This window comes from Procambarus clarkii, chromosome 9 (genome assembly GCF_040958095.1).
Source record: "Procambarus clarkii isolate CNS0578487 chromosome 9, FALCON_Pclarkii_2.0, whole genome shotgun sequence".
NCBI classification, from domain to species: domain Eukaryota; kingdom Metazoa; phylum Arthropoda; class Malacostraca; order Decapoda; family Cambaridae; genus Procambarus; species Procambarus clarkii.
Window position 1 is genome coordinate 26,257,658 of NC_091158.1, and position 17,221 is coordinate 26,274,878.

A 17,221-nucleotide genomic window follows, 5' to 3' on the forward strand; every position below is an offset into this window, starting at 1 on the left:
AAATTATTACTGACAATGTACTCGTTTAATTTAGCCTCCTTCTGTTTCTTGATGTCACTTACTGTACTTTTCCCGATGTTAAACTCTGCTGCTGCTCGTGCATGAGAATATCCTTTATCGAGTTTCTTAATTAACTCCAGCTTCTGTGCAACCGTCAAGCGCTTCCTTTGGGTAACTTTTGGCATTTTGTAAATTAAAAAGAAGATCACAATTAACAGTACAGTAATTTCCTTCACAATTGAAGCTAGCTGCGTGAGTTCACAGTAAACAATGGGAACACATGGCCCGGCGGAGTACATTCTAGGTCCGTGGGAAAAATAATACCTAGTGCCTATACTATAAAAGGTATTTAATAAGAAAACAAAGACTTTTGCTTAATAAAAACTGTTTCAAAATATTTTATTAATAATAATTTACAATTTTCTTCATTAAACTGAATCATTTTAAAAGAAAATTAAGATGTAATATGACTGGACGATCCAGGTCGGTAGCCTGGTCGCCATGTGAGGGGACGCTGATGCCACAACAAACCCAATACCAACCGTCGGTAATATCGACCGCCAGACCGGTATAGCAGGCTCCAGATACCGGTCTCCCAAACCGGTCGTTAATACCGGCAGATCGGTATAAAAAAGGCTGTTAAATTGAGTGGATACTGTACATCATGAAGCAATCTCAAGTAGGTAGTTTCAGGGAGCCACCAGGGCTCACAGAGAAAATGGCATTTCATTACATTTGACGCTAGGTTTTTACTCATTACTGTATATATAGTAGTCAAGCAGGAATTTTACTTGTTAACCTGACCACTAATTCTTTGCATTGTCTTCAAACAGTCTTGAACCCTTCTGTTAGAGCAAGTTACTAAGCAGACTTGAACCCTTCTGTCAGACAGTTCAGTTAGTATGACAATTCACTGTTTTCATTTCCCATTTAATAATTTTCACCAGTTTTAGTAAGAGTTAGTTATTAAAGCCATTTAAATATTGTAATGTTGGTTTTCTTATTCCAGGTTGTGGTGGGACAGCTGTACAGATCTCCAACTTTAATTATTGAAGACTAGTTCGATGTTATACCTTAATGATAATAACGTAGGACAGAATGTGGTAATGTCTTGGCACCAAACACTCCATTAACAGTCCCAGAAGGTTTTGTTTAAATAAAATATGTGATATATGGTTGACATTAAAAGGAGCAAGACAATAAATATAGAGAAGAGCCATAACCTGTGGTAATTCAATCATTAATTACCATTACTTTTTACCCGAGGATCAGTATGACCATTTGATACGAAGATAATTCTCTGTAAAATTGACGAAACATTTGTAATCATTTGCAACAGTGATGGTGTGGTGGGTTGTGGACTCACTTTACATGACTCATATAAATGCTACCTAATACATGTATTGTTGTCTTATAGTTTTTAATGACTTTGTGAAACATCTTTTCATTGTGGAACTCATATTTAGTACACGAGTCCATATTAAATTTTAGTCTGGTATTTTAATACTATATTGGTAAAATTCTTGTGCCTTAAATGTAAGAAAATACAAATGTTTGATCACATCAATTTAAGCTAAAACAGTACTTGTTAGTTATGCTTAAATAAAGAAACATGGCATTGATGTCTTATACCATATGCAGTATCGATTGTTCCATTTGATGAAGTTTTGGTTCAAATTGACTCGACTGGTAAGCTTTTAAGCAACTGTACATCGCGGAAGATTAAACTGTTTAGTACTCGGCACAGGACAGATCTGCATAACTGAATATTGTGATCTTCACTTGGTACATTGTGGCAATTAGTGTATACAGCATCTGTGGATGTATGTGTGCAATATTTCAGCTGTGTAAACACTCACAACAGTGTCAGCTCAAACTGTTTTCTGCACATATGTTCAGCTTCTTACTTAAAAAATCCACAGTGAAAAAATTGGAAATATTCTTGCTAGTTTGTAAAGTTTTTTTTAACATTTAAATGTATATAATGAATATATTTGTTATTTAATAAAAAACTATTACTATACTATACATTGGTTTGCTTTATTTACATGTCTTCCTTTAAAAGTGTATGCTATTAGCAGTCGATCTATGAGATTATCCCCTATGAGGTGAATAGGTTACAAGTATTAACTGGCCAGATGTGCACCCCGTGGTACTATCAATGATAATTTCCCAGCACCACGTAGGGCATCAGATGTGATGGTTATCCCCTATACTAATACAAGTGACCTCAGTCAGAAAGGACTGTACTAGCATTAAAACAAATGGTATAATGACAGCTGATTACTTTGAGACTGCACAGGGATGCATAGAGCAACTGCAGGTTGCACTTGTGTTGTCCCGTCTCGAGTACTGCTCAGTACTCACTTCCCCCTTCAGAGCATGAGAGATTGCTGAAATAGAGGGAATAATGATGTCCAATAATGGTCAGCTTTCAGCCTCTGATTCTGCTATTGAGTTCAATAGGTTCTTCTCTTCCATTGGGTCATCCCTTGCAAATGATATTCCATCTTCCAGTACTGACGTTAAGGACTATCTTACAGGTAACTATCCAGTCTCTGTACCTAAAGCCTACTAATTCCACTGACGTCAATGAGATAATCCTTTCCCTTAAAACCAAGTCTAGTGCCCTTGAGGAGATACCAACATTAATTTACAAAAAAGCCTCCAGATCCTTAGCCCCTGCAATTGCATTGCTCTTCAACAAGTCACTTGAACTCCAAACCTTTCCAGATATTCTAAAAAAAAACGAGAGTAACCCCTGTCCACAAATGTGGTGATCTCACAGATGTTAACAACTACAGACCTATTTCAATCTTGCCTAACTTATCAAAAATTTTTGAAAAACTAATCTACAAGCAGCTTTACTCTCATCTAGCCAAGCACAATATACTTAGCTCTTGCCAATATGGCTTCAGACCCAAAAAAAGCACTAACGATGCACTTATTAGTATGATTAACTTAATTCATGCAGCTCTTGATAAAAATGAGTTCCCTGTTGGGTTATTTGTGGACCTGCGTAAGGCTTTTGACACTGTCGACCACCAAAACTTTCTTCTTAAATTACATCATTATGGAGTCAGAGGACACTCCCTGCAATACCTCAAATCTTACCTTACTGACAGGCTCCAGTATGTTTCTGTGAACAATTCAATTTCTCCCACCCTACCCATCAACATTGGTGTTCCTCAGGGCAGCATACTTGGCCCTCTCCTCTTTCTCATCTTCATTAATGACCTCCCAACACCTCAAACCTATTCTATTTGCTGACGACACAACCTTCATTTACTCCAGTCCTGACCCCCTTGCTCTAAATGCCACAGTAAATACTGAGCTAAATAAAGTCATCTTTGGCTAACTGCCAACAAACTCACCCTTAACATTGACAAAACTTTCTATATTCTGTTTGGCAATAAATCCTCTAATCAAATAAATCTCAAAATAAACAATACCCAAATTTGTAACAAATTAGATGGAAAATTCCTTGGCGTTCTCATTGATCACAAGCTGAATTTCCAGGGACACATTCTAAATATATCAAAAAAAGTTTCAAAAACTGTTGGCATTCTTTCTAAGATCAGATATTATGTACCCCGCCCTGCCCTGGTGACTCTATTACTCCCTCATCTATCCATATCTCAACTATGGTATTTGTGCTTGGGGTTCTACTACCCAAAATCATTTACGTCCTCTAATTACTCAACACAAAGCTGCTATTAGGACAATATCCAACTCTGGCCCCAGACATCACTCGGTACCCCTACTCAAATCTCTGAATATGTTAGACATTAAGTCACTGCACATTCTCTCTTGTGTATTATACATATATAAAACGCTAAACTGTAATGCCAATCCTGACTTCAAAAGCTTCATTGAAGGTTGTAACAGAACCCATGAGCACCACACCAGAAATAAATACAGTTTTGATATTCCTAGAGTACGACTTAATCAAACTAGAAATGCTCTACAAATTAAGGGACCCAGAATGTGGAATGACCTTCCCAACCATGTTAAAGACTGTACCTCTCTCAACCAGTTTAAGATAAAAACTAAACAGTACCTAATAAATTCCCTGTAACCTACCTTACCACTCTATTGTCAACCCATGTCTGTTATTTTTTTTTAATCAACATTGTCAACCTATTGTATTTGTGCTGCTTTTTCAGTCATGTTCCCCCCCTTTTTTTTTATCTTTATTTGTATTTGTTCTCAACACATTTTATTCTTTATGCTCAATTAGTATTAAGTTCTAGATATTAATGTTTTTCCTGCCCGAAACGCATTGCGTAATAGTGGCTTTAGGCATTGTATGTTTATTTATTTATTTATTTATTTTATATCGATCCATTATAATAATAATAATAATAATATTTTATTTAGGTAAGGTACATACATACATTTTTACAAAGATTGGTTGACTTATAGGTAGAGCTAGTACATACAATGCCTAAAGCCACTATTATGCAAAGCGTTTCGGGCATGATAAACTTAAATGACAAGCTTAATACTAATTGAGCATAATGAGTAGGTGAAAACAAGAAATGAAAACATAGATGAAAAAGCAGCACAAATACAAATATGTCGACAAACAGCGCTCTTTAAAGAAAAACAGACATTGGTTGACAATAGAAGGGTAAGGTAGGTTACATGGAATTTATTAGGTATAGCTTCGTTTTTAACTTAAACTGGTTGAGAGAGGTACAGTCTTTAACATGGTCGGGAAGGTCATTCCACATTCTGGGCCCCTTGATTTGTAGAGCATTTCTAGTTTGATTAAGTCGTACTCTAGGAATATCAAAACTGTATTTATTTCTGGTGTGGTGCTCATGGGTTCTGTTACAACCTTCTATGAAGCTTTTGAGATCAGGATTGGCATTATAGTTTAGCGTTTTATATATGTATAATACACATGAGAGAATGTGCAGAGACTTAATGTCTAACATATTCAGAGATTTGAGTAGGGGTACCGAGTGATGTCTGGGGCCAGAGTTGGATATTGTCCTAATAGCAGCTTTGTGTTGAGTAATTAGAGGACGTAAGTGATTTTGGGTAGTAGAGCCCCAAGCACAAATACCATAGTTGAGATATGGATAGATAAGGGAGTAATAGAGAGTCACCAGGACAGGGCGTGGTACATAATATCTGATCTTAGAAAGAATGCCCACAGTTTTTGAAACTTTTTTTTATATATTTAGAATGTGTCCCTGGAAATTCAGCTTGTGGTCAATGAGAATGCCAAGGAATTTGCCATCTAATTTGTTACAAATTTGGGTATTGTTTATTTTGAGATTTATTTGATTAGAGGATTTATTGCCAAACAGAATATAGAAAGTTTTGTCAATGTTAAGGGTGAGTTTGTTGGCAGTTAGCCAAAGATGGACTTTATTAAGCTCAGTATTTACTGTGGCATTTAGAGCAAGGGGATCAGGACTGGAGTAAATGAAGGTTGTGTCGTCAGCAAATAGAATTGGTTTGAGGTGTTGGGAGGCATTTGGAAGGTCATTAATGTAGATGAGAAAGAGGAGAGGGCCAAGTATGCTGCCCTGAGGAACACCAATGTTGATGGGTAGGGTGGGAGAAATTGCATTATTCACAGAAACATATTGGAGCCTGTCAGTAAGGTAGGATTTGAGGTATTGTAGGGAGTGTCCTCTGACTCCATAATGATGTAATTTAAGAAGAAGGTTTTGGTGGTTGACAGTATCAAAAGCTTTACGCAGGTCCACAAATAACCCAACAGGGAACTCTTTTTTTATCAAGAGCTGTATGAATCGAGTTAAGCATTCTAATAAATGCATCGTTAGTGCTTTTTTTGGGGTCTGAAGCCATATTGGCAAGGGCTAAGTATACTGAGTTTGGCTAGATATGAGTAAAGCTGCTTATAGATTAGTTTTTCAAAAATTTTTGACAAGTTTGGCAGGATTGATATAGGTCTGTAGTTGTTAACATCTGTGAGATCACCACATTTGTGGACAGGCGTTACTCTCGCTTTTTTAGAATATCTGGAAAGGTTTGGAGTTCAAGTGACTTGTTGAAGAGCAAAGCAATAGCAGTAACATCACTTGTATGTATGTACCTTACCTGAATAAACATATAATATACACATGGAAAATACTGGAGGGTCAGGTCCCAAATCTACACAGTAAAATAACAATGTACTGGAGTGAACGATATGGAAGAAAATGCAAGATTGAGCCAGTGAAGAGCAGAGGTGCCATAGGCACAATCAGAGAGCACTGTATAAACATCAGATGTTCGCGGTTGTTCAACGTCCTCCCAGCGACTATAAGAAATATTGCCGAAACAACCGTGGACATCTTCAAGAGAAAACTGGACGGTTTTCTAAGAGAACTTCCGGATCAGCCGGTCTGTGGTGGGTACGTGGCCCTGCGGGCCGTTCCAAGCAACAGCCTGGTGGACCAGACTCAAGTCGAGCCTGGCCTTGGGCCGGGCTTGGGGAGTAGAAGAACTCCCAGAACCCCATCAACCAGGTATCAACCATGTATCACAAGAAGGCATGGGGGCCTGCGGGCCGCTCCAAGCAACAGCCTGAGACGAAGTCTGGAGCAGAGCAGAGAGCTGAGTGAGGCCGGAGTCGTGGAGCTCTATGTGGGAGAGCATGGCGGCTCGATTGAGAATTGTGAGTATCTGAACTCGGGGAGCGAGAGCGTGGCGGCTCGATGCGGTCGTAGTCTGCTGTCTGCTCTGTGTTGAAGCTGTAGCGTCTTGGGTTGATTAGGCCTGTACACGCCGAGTACTACATTGTTGACTGTGGAAATTGTAGTCTGGTTCCAAAAGATGTAGGCAGTGTGTGGACAAGCTCGGTGTAGCAGGAGAGAAGAATGTGCATAATTGTTGCGTCCCTGGGTCGCTGGTGGAGCATTTAGATCCGGGGCGGATGGGCTCGGTCACCAGGACATTAGTAGGTAATGTAGGCACGTAGTTAGGACAACGAGGTAATCACATCTAGAGCTGAATTGTCCTGAAGGCGACGAAGTGTCGGAAACGCAAGCTGTAAGTCCTGTACTGCACAAAGTCGGCCGAGTATCAAAATGCAGTGAACGTGTAGATGACTCTGATGACAGAGCAGCTGTCGTGGGCGTAGAACAAGCAGTGCCCTGGCAGCGACGGAGAGTCGGCAGGACAAGCTGTAGATCCAACATGATGTAATCATTGATGAGGCTGTCAGATGAGTGAGTAACGATCGTGGAGCAGCAAGCCGTAGTAGATGAAAATGCAGAGATGGACGCGGTGAAAATCATAGCTGTGGCGAGGGTGTTGGCAGTGTTCCATCACAGCAAACAGTAGCAGTAGAGGTCCAGTGAGAGTCCATGTTGTAGTCCATCGTGGCTGGGTATCGTCGAAACTCTCTGGGGTCACCAATGAAACGATTCTATTGTTACGTAAAGTATGGTGACAAATAAACAGACACTAAGATACTATATATATATTTGGTCGAATATACAGAAGTACACAGGTGATACTTTGGTGTGAGTTGAGCGCACTGAGCGTCGGTACAGTATCTCGCAAGTGTCTGCTCTAGACCACACTTGAAAGTAAATAAAATAAATAAATAAATATGTTTATTCAGGTAAGGTACATACATGCAAGTGATGTTACATTAATGGATTGATATATAGATAGAGCTAGTACATACAATGCCTAAAGCCACTATTACGCAATGCGTTTCGGGCAAGAAAAACATTAATATCTAGAACTTAATACTAATTGAGCATAAAGAATAAAAAGTGTTGAGAACAAATACAAATAAAGATAAAAAAAAGGGGGAACATGACTGAAAAAGCAGCACAAATACAATAGGTTGACAAACAGTGTTGATAAAAAAAAAAAAAAAATAAATAAATAAATAAATAAATAACAGACATGGGTTGACAATAGAGGAGTGAGGTAGGTTACAGGGAATTTATTAGGTAGTGTTTAGTTTTTATCTTAAACTGGTTGAGAGAGGTACAGTCTTTAACATGGTTGGGAAGGTCATTCCACATTCTGGGTCCCTTGATTTGTAGAGCATTTCTAGTTTGATTAAGTCGTACTCTAGGAATATCAAAACTGTATTTATTTCTGGTGTGGTGCTCATGGGTTCTGTTACAACCTTCAATGAAGCTTTTGAGGTCAGGATTGGCATTACAGTTCAGCGTTTTATATATGTATAATACACAAGAGAGAATGTGCAGTGACTTAATATCTAACATATTCAGAGATTTGAGTAAGGGTACCGAGTGATGTCTGGGGCCAGAGTTGGATATTGTCCTAATAGCAGCTTTGTGTTGGGTAATAAGAGGACGTAAATGATTTTGGGTAGTAGAACCCCAAGCACAAATACCATAGTTGAGGTATGGATAGATGAGGGAGTAATAGAGAGTAACCAGGGCAGGGCGGGGTACATAATATCTGATCTTAGAAAGAATGCCAACAGTTTTTGAAACTTTTTTTGATATATTTAGAATGTGACCCTGGAAATTCAGCTTGTGGTCGATGAGAACGCCAAGGAATTTGCCATCTAATTTGTTACAAATTTGGGTATTGTTTATTTTGAGATTTATCTGATTAGAGGATTTATTGTCAAACAGAATATAAAACGTTTTGTCAATGTTAAGGGTGAGTTTGTTGGCAGTTAGCCAAAGATGGACTTTCTCTAGCTCAGTATTTACTGTGGCATTTAGAGCAAGGGGGTCAGGACTGGAGTAAATGAAGGTTGTGTCGTCAGCAAATAGAATTGGTTTGAGGTGATGGGAGGCATTTGGAAGGTCATTAATGTAGATGAGAAAGAGGAGAGGGCCAAGTATGCTGCCCTGAGGAACACCAATGTTGATGGGTATTGTGGGAGAAATAGTATTATTCACAGAAACATACTGGAGCCTGTCAGTAAGATAAGATTTGAGGTATTGCAGGGAGTGTCCTCTGACTCCATAATGATGTAATTTAAGAAGAAGGTTTTGATGGTTGACAGTGTCAAAAGCCTTACGCAGGTCCACAAATAACCCAACAGGAAACTCCTTTTTATCAAGAGCTGCGTGAATTAAGTTAATCATACTAATAAGTGCATCGTTAGTGCTTTTTTTGGGTCTGAAGCCATATTGACAAGAGCTAAGTATATTGTGTTTGGCTAGAAAAGAGTAAAGCTGCTTGTAGATTAGTTTTTCGAATATTTTTGACAAGTTAGGCAGGATTGATATAGGTCTGTAGTTGTTAACATCTGTGAGATCACCACATTTGTGGACAGGGGTTACTCTTGCTTTTTTTAGAATGTCAGGAAAGGTTTGGAGTTCAAGTGACTTGTTGAAGAGCAATGCAATAGCAGGGGCTAGAGATCTGGAGGCTTTTTTGTAAATTAAAGTAGACTAGTTAATGTTTGCTATTCTGCTGCTTATATGCTCGGGCAACACCTCACCGTGTTGCCCGGGCAACGCCTCACCTCATTCATCTCCAAAGGTTGACAATGCATTTGGAGCGAGTATATTATTGGGATAATCTACTCGCTACAACAGTTTACATTTGGTCAGGTCTACATCGGCAGATAATGAGAATTTCCAGAGATACTTGTAACCGAGTCTAAGCCGAGCAGTAGTAACATCTAGAAGTGTGCTGATTTTATTGGATGAACCATAGATGTGTGGCTCCTCTTGCATGATAGTATGATGTTAGATGGAATTACTGGTGTCAATTTCACTTTGCCTCAGATCTACAATTTAATAGTTAATAGAATTTAATAGCTTCTTTTCATCGATTGGTGCTAACCTTGCAAGTTAAATCCCACAGACTCAGACACATATCAACACATATCTCTCAGGCAGCTATCCAAACTCTCTTCTCCTCTCACCAGTCAGCCCGTCAGATGTTGTGTCCATCATACACTCACTAAAAACCAAAGCTGGGAACATCAGTCAAATCCCATCCATTGTATACACGAGCGCCTCCCATGCCCTTGCGCCACCTATAGCTCATAGGTTCAACAAATCCCTTGAGTGTCATACCTTCCCTGATATCCTTAAAAAAGCAAGAGTAACGCCAGTTCATAAAGGAGGTAATCCGGCAGACATAAACAATTATAGACCAATATCGAACCTACCCATACTATCAAAAATATTTGAAAAAATTATCTACAAACAGCTCTATTCCTATCTCGTAAAATTCGACATTCTTAGCCCCTGTCAGTTTGGCTTCCGCTCTCAAAAGAGTACCAACGATGCAATTATTAGTCTCCTTGATATAATTTACTCAGCCCTCGACAAAAATGAGTTTCCAATTGGACTCTTCATTGACCTGAGAAATGCCTTTGATGCTGTTAATCACGATTACCTCTTAAGTAAACTATATCTTCATTATGATTCATAGATTCATTATGGAATCCGAGGCCATGCACTGTACTATATCCAATCCTATCTTAGTGATAGACACCAATGTGTAGCCATCAATAATATAATCTCTCCCATTCTACCAATAACTGTTGGAGTGCCACAGGGCAGCATCTTGGGACCTCTTCTTTTTCTTATATACATTAATGATCTGCCTAATGTCTCTAACATTCTGAAACCTATTTTATTTGCTGATGATACTACCCTCATCTACTCCAACCCCAACCCACATACACTAAATGGTGTTGTTAATAATGAACTAAAAAAAGTCCACTTATGGATGTCAACCAACAAACTAACACTTAACATAGAAAAGACCTACTACATCCTATTCGGAAGCAAATCTACAAATGCAATTCAGCTTCAGATTGACAATGTAAACATTAGCAATAAAAATGATGGAAAGTTTCTTGGCATATTCCTAGACAAGAGACTCAACTTCAGTACCCACATACAACACATAACTAAGAAAGTCTCTAAAACAGTTGGTATACTCTCCAAAATCAGATATTATGTTCCTAACTCTGCTCTCATCTCTCTATATTATGCACTAATCTATCCCTATCTCAACTATGGTATCTGTGCATGGGGTTCAACCACTGCAAACCACCTCAAGTCCATCATCACCCAGCAAAAATCTGCTATCAGAATAATATCAAATTCTGCTTTCAGACAACACACAGCCCCCTTGTTTAACTCCCTAAACATGCTAAACATAATCTCACTCCACAAATTCTCTTGTGTCAACTACATTTACAAAACCCTGTTCTTAAATGCAAATCCTTGTCTGAAACTCTTCCTGGACAGATGTAATAGGACCCATAATCACCACACCAGAAATAAATATCTCTTTGATATCCCCAGAGTTAAACTTAATCTGTGTAAACACTCTATGCAAATAAAGGGACCCAGTTTATGGAACTCACTCCCTACTGAATTGAAAAGCTGTCCAACTTTTACATCATTCAAAATCAATACTAAAAAATACCTAATTTCATCTTCATAGTTTTTCACTTTTTGCCTTAAAATTGCACTGTATCAATTGCTACCCAATCTCCCAACCTTTATGTTCCCAATTTGAACATCTTTACCATTGTGATCATTGCTCTTTTCTTATGTGCTGCCAATCTGTTGCATGGTGTTTATAAATCTTGTTTATCTGTATCTTTTGCTACCCAGTCTCCCAATCTTTATGTACCCAATCTGAACATCTTTACCATTGTGATCATTGCTGTCTTATATGTGCTGTCAATCTGCTGTATGGTGTCTATTAACCTTATTTAAATTACTAATCACGCTCTCAATGTAATCAATTAGAGCTTTAATATAACAATGTGCTTTAATATTCTTACTTATCTCTCTCATCTCATTTTTCTCTTGTAATGTATCTTTATCATTTATCAATTCTGATTGAAATTACCTACTTAAAATTATCTGCTAGATTAAGGACCTGCCCGAAACGCTGTGCGTACTAGTGGCTTTACAAGAATGTAAATACTGTACTATCCAATGTATTCTCACAAACCCAATGTACCTTCTTGTATATAAATAAATAAATAAATAAATAAATAACAAGATCTTGTTGAAGTTCTCGGTGTACTACTGCTCTCAGATTGCTCATTGACAATCTAAGGTTACACTCAATGGCTCCTTTAAAGGCAGATTCTTTGGCTAACTTATTAGCTCTATCATGCATTCGGAGGCCAACATGAGATGGAGACCACATGAAATGGACTCTGTTATCATCCTTAATAATTTTGTTGTATTTGTCTTGCTTCGGACACAAGCATCTTACAGTTATGTCTTAAAGAGTTGAGAGCATTTAAGGATGATAAGGAGTCACTTACAATTAATGTATCAAGTTTGGAGATTTGTACACATTTCAGTGCAAGGAGCAAGACAAATAGTTCGGTCTGAAGGGTAGAGGCCCAGTTGTTTATACGGACTCCACCACTCAAAGTATAGGCCATCGTCCATTGTCAGGACAACTGCAGTTCCAGCTGCACCCGTGGTGCGGTGTAGGGAACCATCAATGTATATGATTTGAGAGAAAAAATGCTCTGTGGACAAAGCATCAATATGGCTTAAGGCGTTGAGCTTTGCCTCAAGATGAAGCTTAGGCTGATCTCTAATTTGCTTCTTGGGTGGAAAGGGAGGGATTAAAACTGGTAAAGGGTGTAATCTCCCACGGTGTAGGAAAGTGCTGTTGTTTATCTTGGTACAAATTATGAACCTGATACATTCTGAGTTGAGTTCCAGTTTTAGTTATCCATTTGGAACAATGCTGATCTTCAATAAAGAAATTTTGGAGGGCTTCTGTGCATGGGTTAGGATGAGTTAGCCTAAGCATTTTTATACCAATTTGACAGTTAATTTCAGTAACACGATCAACAACGCTCAGAATATTAAGTTTCTTTCTCATATTAAGTATCTTTGTGGTACGAGGGCATCCCAAGGATTATCCTCAAGGCTTCGTTCTGCAATTTTTCAAGCCCTCCAAGCTTTCTTTCAGGCATCAGAGCAAGCAGAGGTGCAGCATAATCCACTAAAGATCTGATGTATGCAAGGTACATCATTTTGACAATTCTGACATTGGCACCGTAGCCTGAGTGATAACCTGCAACAGCTCGGAGCCTCTCTTTATATTACCTGGTTGATACCTGGTTGATGGGGTTCTGGGAGTTCTTCTGCTCCCCAAGCCTGGCCCGAGGCCAGACTTGACTTGTGAGAGTTTGGTCCACTAGGCTGTTGCTTGGAGCGGCCCGCAGGCCCACGTACCCACCACAGCCTGGTTGGTCCGGCACTCTTTGAAGGAAACAATCTAGTTTCCTCTTGAAGATGTGGAGTCAGAATACAACAGGACCATACAGTAGCACCTCAAGCTCAAGGTATTTGAATCTGTTTACATAGTCAAGCTGGGAGGCATCAGACAGTTGCATCTTGCGAACAGCTCCTCCCTGCCTGGGTGGGCGCCGATTTAGTATCTTTGTTTTCTCTGTTGAGATAATTAAACCTAGGTCCTGACATGAGTCTAATACAGAGTTAAGAGTGTTCTGCATATTAACATACCCAGTGGTGTGTATCTTTATATCATCAGCATAGTTAATGATGTGGTCGTTGGGTTTGCTCGGTACAAAGTTTAACAGCATTAAGATACTAGCAGTACCCGCCACACATTGCTGTGGCTCAGTCTGGTTAAGTGGGAAAGAAAGAAAAGAGAGTGCACGTTTCTAATATGTTTAATTTCACAATGCTTGTGGGTATACATTGTGGTTTTGTTGTTCCATTGTCTGTGGAGATATAGAGATTGTCTGGTTTGCCGACTCTAGAACACACATCATATAATTGTCCATGTGAGAAGCAATCCGTGTCTAGATATAAACTGCACACTTCTAAAGATTGTACCCGAGCTTTGTTGATGGAGATTGCAAACGCCAATCGAATTGGAAATTACAATCTCTTAAATTGAAATGGCATATATGTTGGAATCATAGGAATGCGAGGAATGAGGACATCTTCCCCTTTGAAAGGTCCTGTCAAGAATGTTGCTTCTACGATGTCGCTGATTATTTTTTTACTGCAAGGCGCGTGGCATTGCAAAGTTTGGGCTGATTGATATTTCGCAAGATGATAATTGGGAAGCCGATTTTAAATTGCCGTATGTGTGATGGTATCCCTGGCAGATCGAGTGAATTAAAAAATTCTGTTGGATAATTAATCGCTTCATCTGCTTCCACAACAGTGTCGACGGACTTATATGTGACTGCCTCGCTTTGAATGTTAGACTGAATAATATTGTTAAGGTCGTAGACGTTTTATTCTTGGCCACAAGAATAGCTCGTTCACTCGGCCAATCGTGATTCTTATAATTGGTTTGAATATTGGGAAATATTTTTTCAACCAATTCTTCTTTTGACGTCACTATATTGCAGAAGTTATGAGGCAATGAAATTCGTCCTGAGGTCAGATCAACCGGCACATTTACGTTCCCTATTTCCAGAAATTGATGTGAGAATATGTCAGCTGATGGATCGTTTTGCAGTAGCAACACGCATATTTGAAGTTAATTTAAATGTCTTTATGTGGCGTCACAAAGTAAGTATTTCAGGCAAGCATTTATTTCGTCCGCTGGTGTCGATCAAGGAATTACCGGTAATATTTGCCTGAAATCTACTGCAAGCAATATTAATGGGTTCCCAAATGGTCTGATGTTTCTACGCAAATCTTGCAATGATCGATCAAGAGCCTCTAGCGATTTTTTGTGGGGCATTATTGTTACGGCCCTCTTGGGTCGCAACTGGGTTCTTTCTCTGATGTTAGTAGAGCTTGGGTATCCGGCCCCAAGCTAGTAGTGGCTTTCAAGGGGTGCGTTCCGTAACGCAAGCAAATTAAAGGGGAAGGGAGACAAAGGCACTAAACTTAAATATATAATTACCATCACCAATAAATAAATATATAAATTATCACACGGGGGGGGGGGGGGGTATAAACACTATAATATACAATATGGTCTTCCTCTGAAGATGCAGGAATGTTCCACGGTGCTCGAGAGGAGTAGCCCTGGTCCTCTTCTTGTGGCCTCACGTTGAATCCTTCGATTCTCTCGAGTCTACCCTGGCCACAGGCCAGCCAAATCACAGTTCCACTGGGGGCACCGTCGTGGAGGCCTTCAACCACAAATCCAGCCTGTAGCTGGCAGGTTCCAATCAGTTCCGCTGGTTAGGCCACTCCACGACCGATACTAGGGTTACGAGCCCTAGGCAGGAGCCTCATGTGATTTCACAGATCACTCTCCTCACCACAACACCCCAGTGGCTAGTCTTCTCCACCAGTCAGCCCCGGGTACGACAATCCCTGGTTCTGCCACCTCACAGGCAGGCTAACACAACAGTGTTCATCCGGGGGGGGGGGGGGTGACTCACAGCTTCAGCAGCAAATGCGTGGAGGTTCTACGGCTGCCTTGGGTAGACTGATCCAACGTCCACTACAGCAATCCCAGGTCGACTCTGTAATCAGACACGTCATCAGTACTGGTTACACTCTAGGGCACCTCACTTATTTATTTATTTATTTTATTTATTTATATATACAAGAAGATACATTGGGTTTGTGAGAATACATTGGATAGTACAGTATTTACATTCTTGTAAAGCCACTAGTACGCGCAGCGTTTCGGGCAGGTCCTTAATCTAGCAGATAATTTTAAGTAGGTAATTTCAATCAGAATTGATAAATGATAAAGATACATTACAAGAGAAAAATGAGATGAGAGAGATAAGTATATTAAAGCACATTGTTATATTAAAGCTCTGATTGATTACATTGACAGCTTGATTAGTAATTTAAACAAGATTAATAGACACCATACAGCAGATTGACAGCACATATAAGACAGCAATGATCACAATGGTAAAGATGTTCCGAATGGGTACATAAAGATTGGGAGACTGGGTAGCAAAAGATACAGATAAACAAGATTTATAAACACCATACAACAGATTGGCAGCACATAAGAAAACAGCAATGATCACAATGGTAAAGATGTTCAAATTGGGAACATAAAGGTTGGGAGATTGGGTAGCAATTGATACAGTGCAATTTTAAGGCAAAAAGTGAAAAACTATGAAGATGAAATTAGGTAGTTTTTAGTATTGATTTTGAATGATGTAAAAGTTGGACAGCTTTTCAATTCAGTAGGGAGTGAGTTCCATAAACTGGGTCCCTTTATTTGCATAGAGTGTTTACACAGATTAAGTTTAACTCTGGGGATATCAAAGAGATATTTATTTCTGGTGTGGTGATAATGGGTCCTATTACATCTGTCCAGGAAAAGTTTCAGACAAGGATTTGCATTTAAGAACAGGGTTTTGTAAATGTAGTTGACACAAGAGAATTTGTGGAGTGAGATTATGTTTAGCATGTTTAGGGAGTTAAACAAGGGGGCTGTGTGTTGTCTGAAAGCAGAATTTGATATTATTCTAATAGCAGATTTTTGCTGGGTGATGATGGACTTGAGGTGGTTTTCAGTGGTTGAACCTCATGCACAGATACCATAGTTGAGATAGGGATAGATTAGTGCATAATATAGAGAGATGAGAGCAGAGTTAGGAACATAATATCTGATTTTGGAGAGTATACCAACTGTTTTAGAGACTTTCTTAGTTATGTGTTGTATGTGGGTACTGAAGTTGAGTCTCTTGTCTAGGAATATGCCAAGAAACTTTCCATCATTTTTATTGCTAATGTTTACATTGTCAATCTGAAGCTGAATTGCATTTGTAGATTTGCTTCCAAATAGGATGTAGTAGGTCTTTTCTATGTTAAGTGTTAGTTTGTTGGTTAAGTGGACTTTTCCATAAGTGGACTTTTGTCCACTTATGGACAAAGTGGATTTTCCATAAGTGGACTTTTTTTTAGTTCATTATTAACATCATTTAGTGTATGTGGGTTGGGGTTGGAGTAAATGAGGGTAGTATCATCAGCAAACAAAATAGGTTTCAGAATGTTAGAGACATTAGGCAGATCATTAATGTATATAAGAAATAGAAGAGGTCCCAAGATGCTGCCCTGTGGCACTCCAACGGTTATTGGTAGAATGGGAGAGATTATATTATTGATGGCTACACATTGGTGTCTATCACTAAGATAGGATTGGATATAGTCCAGTGCATGGCCTCGGATTCCATAATGATGGAGTTTACATAAGAGGTAATCGTGATTAACAGTATCAAAGGCCTTTCTCAGGTCAATGAAGAGTCCAATTGGAAACTCATTTTTGTCAAGGGCTGAGTAAATTATATCAAGGAGACTAATAATTGCATCGTTGGTACTCTTTTGAGAGCGGA

The 17,221-nt window shown here is 39.1% G+C and overlaps 1 protein-coding gene across 1 annotated transcript in view; it reads left to right on the top strand.

Annotated features, from left to right (window-relative positions):
- Positions 1-2,026, top strand: part of bcn92 (LYR motif-containing protein bcn92) — a 57,069-nt gene extending 55,043 nt beyond the window's left edge. The window contains exon 3 of the mRNA XM_045754933.2: positions 1,010-2,026. Coding sequence (XP_045610889.1) covers positions 1,010-1,060 — 51 coding nt within the window. The 3' untranslated portion in view covers positions 1,061-2,026. The remainder of the gene's footprint in view (positions 1-1,009) is intronic.
- The last annotated feature ends 15,195 nt before the right edge of the window (positions 2,027-17,221 follow it).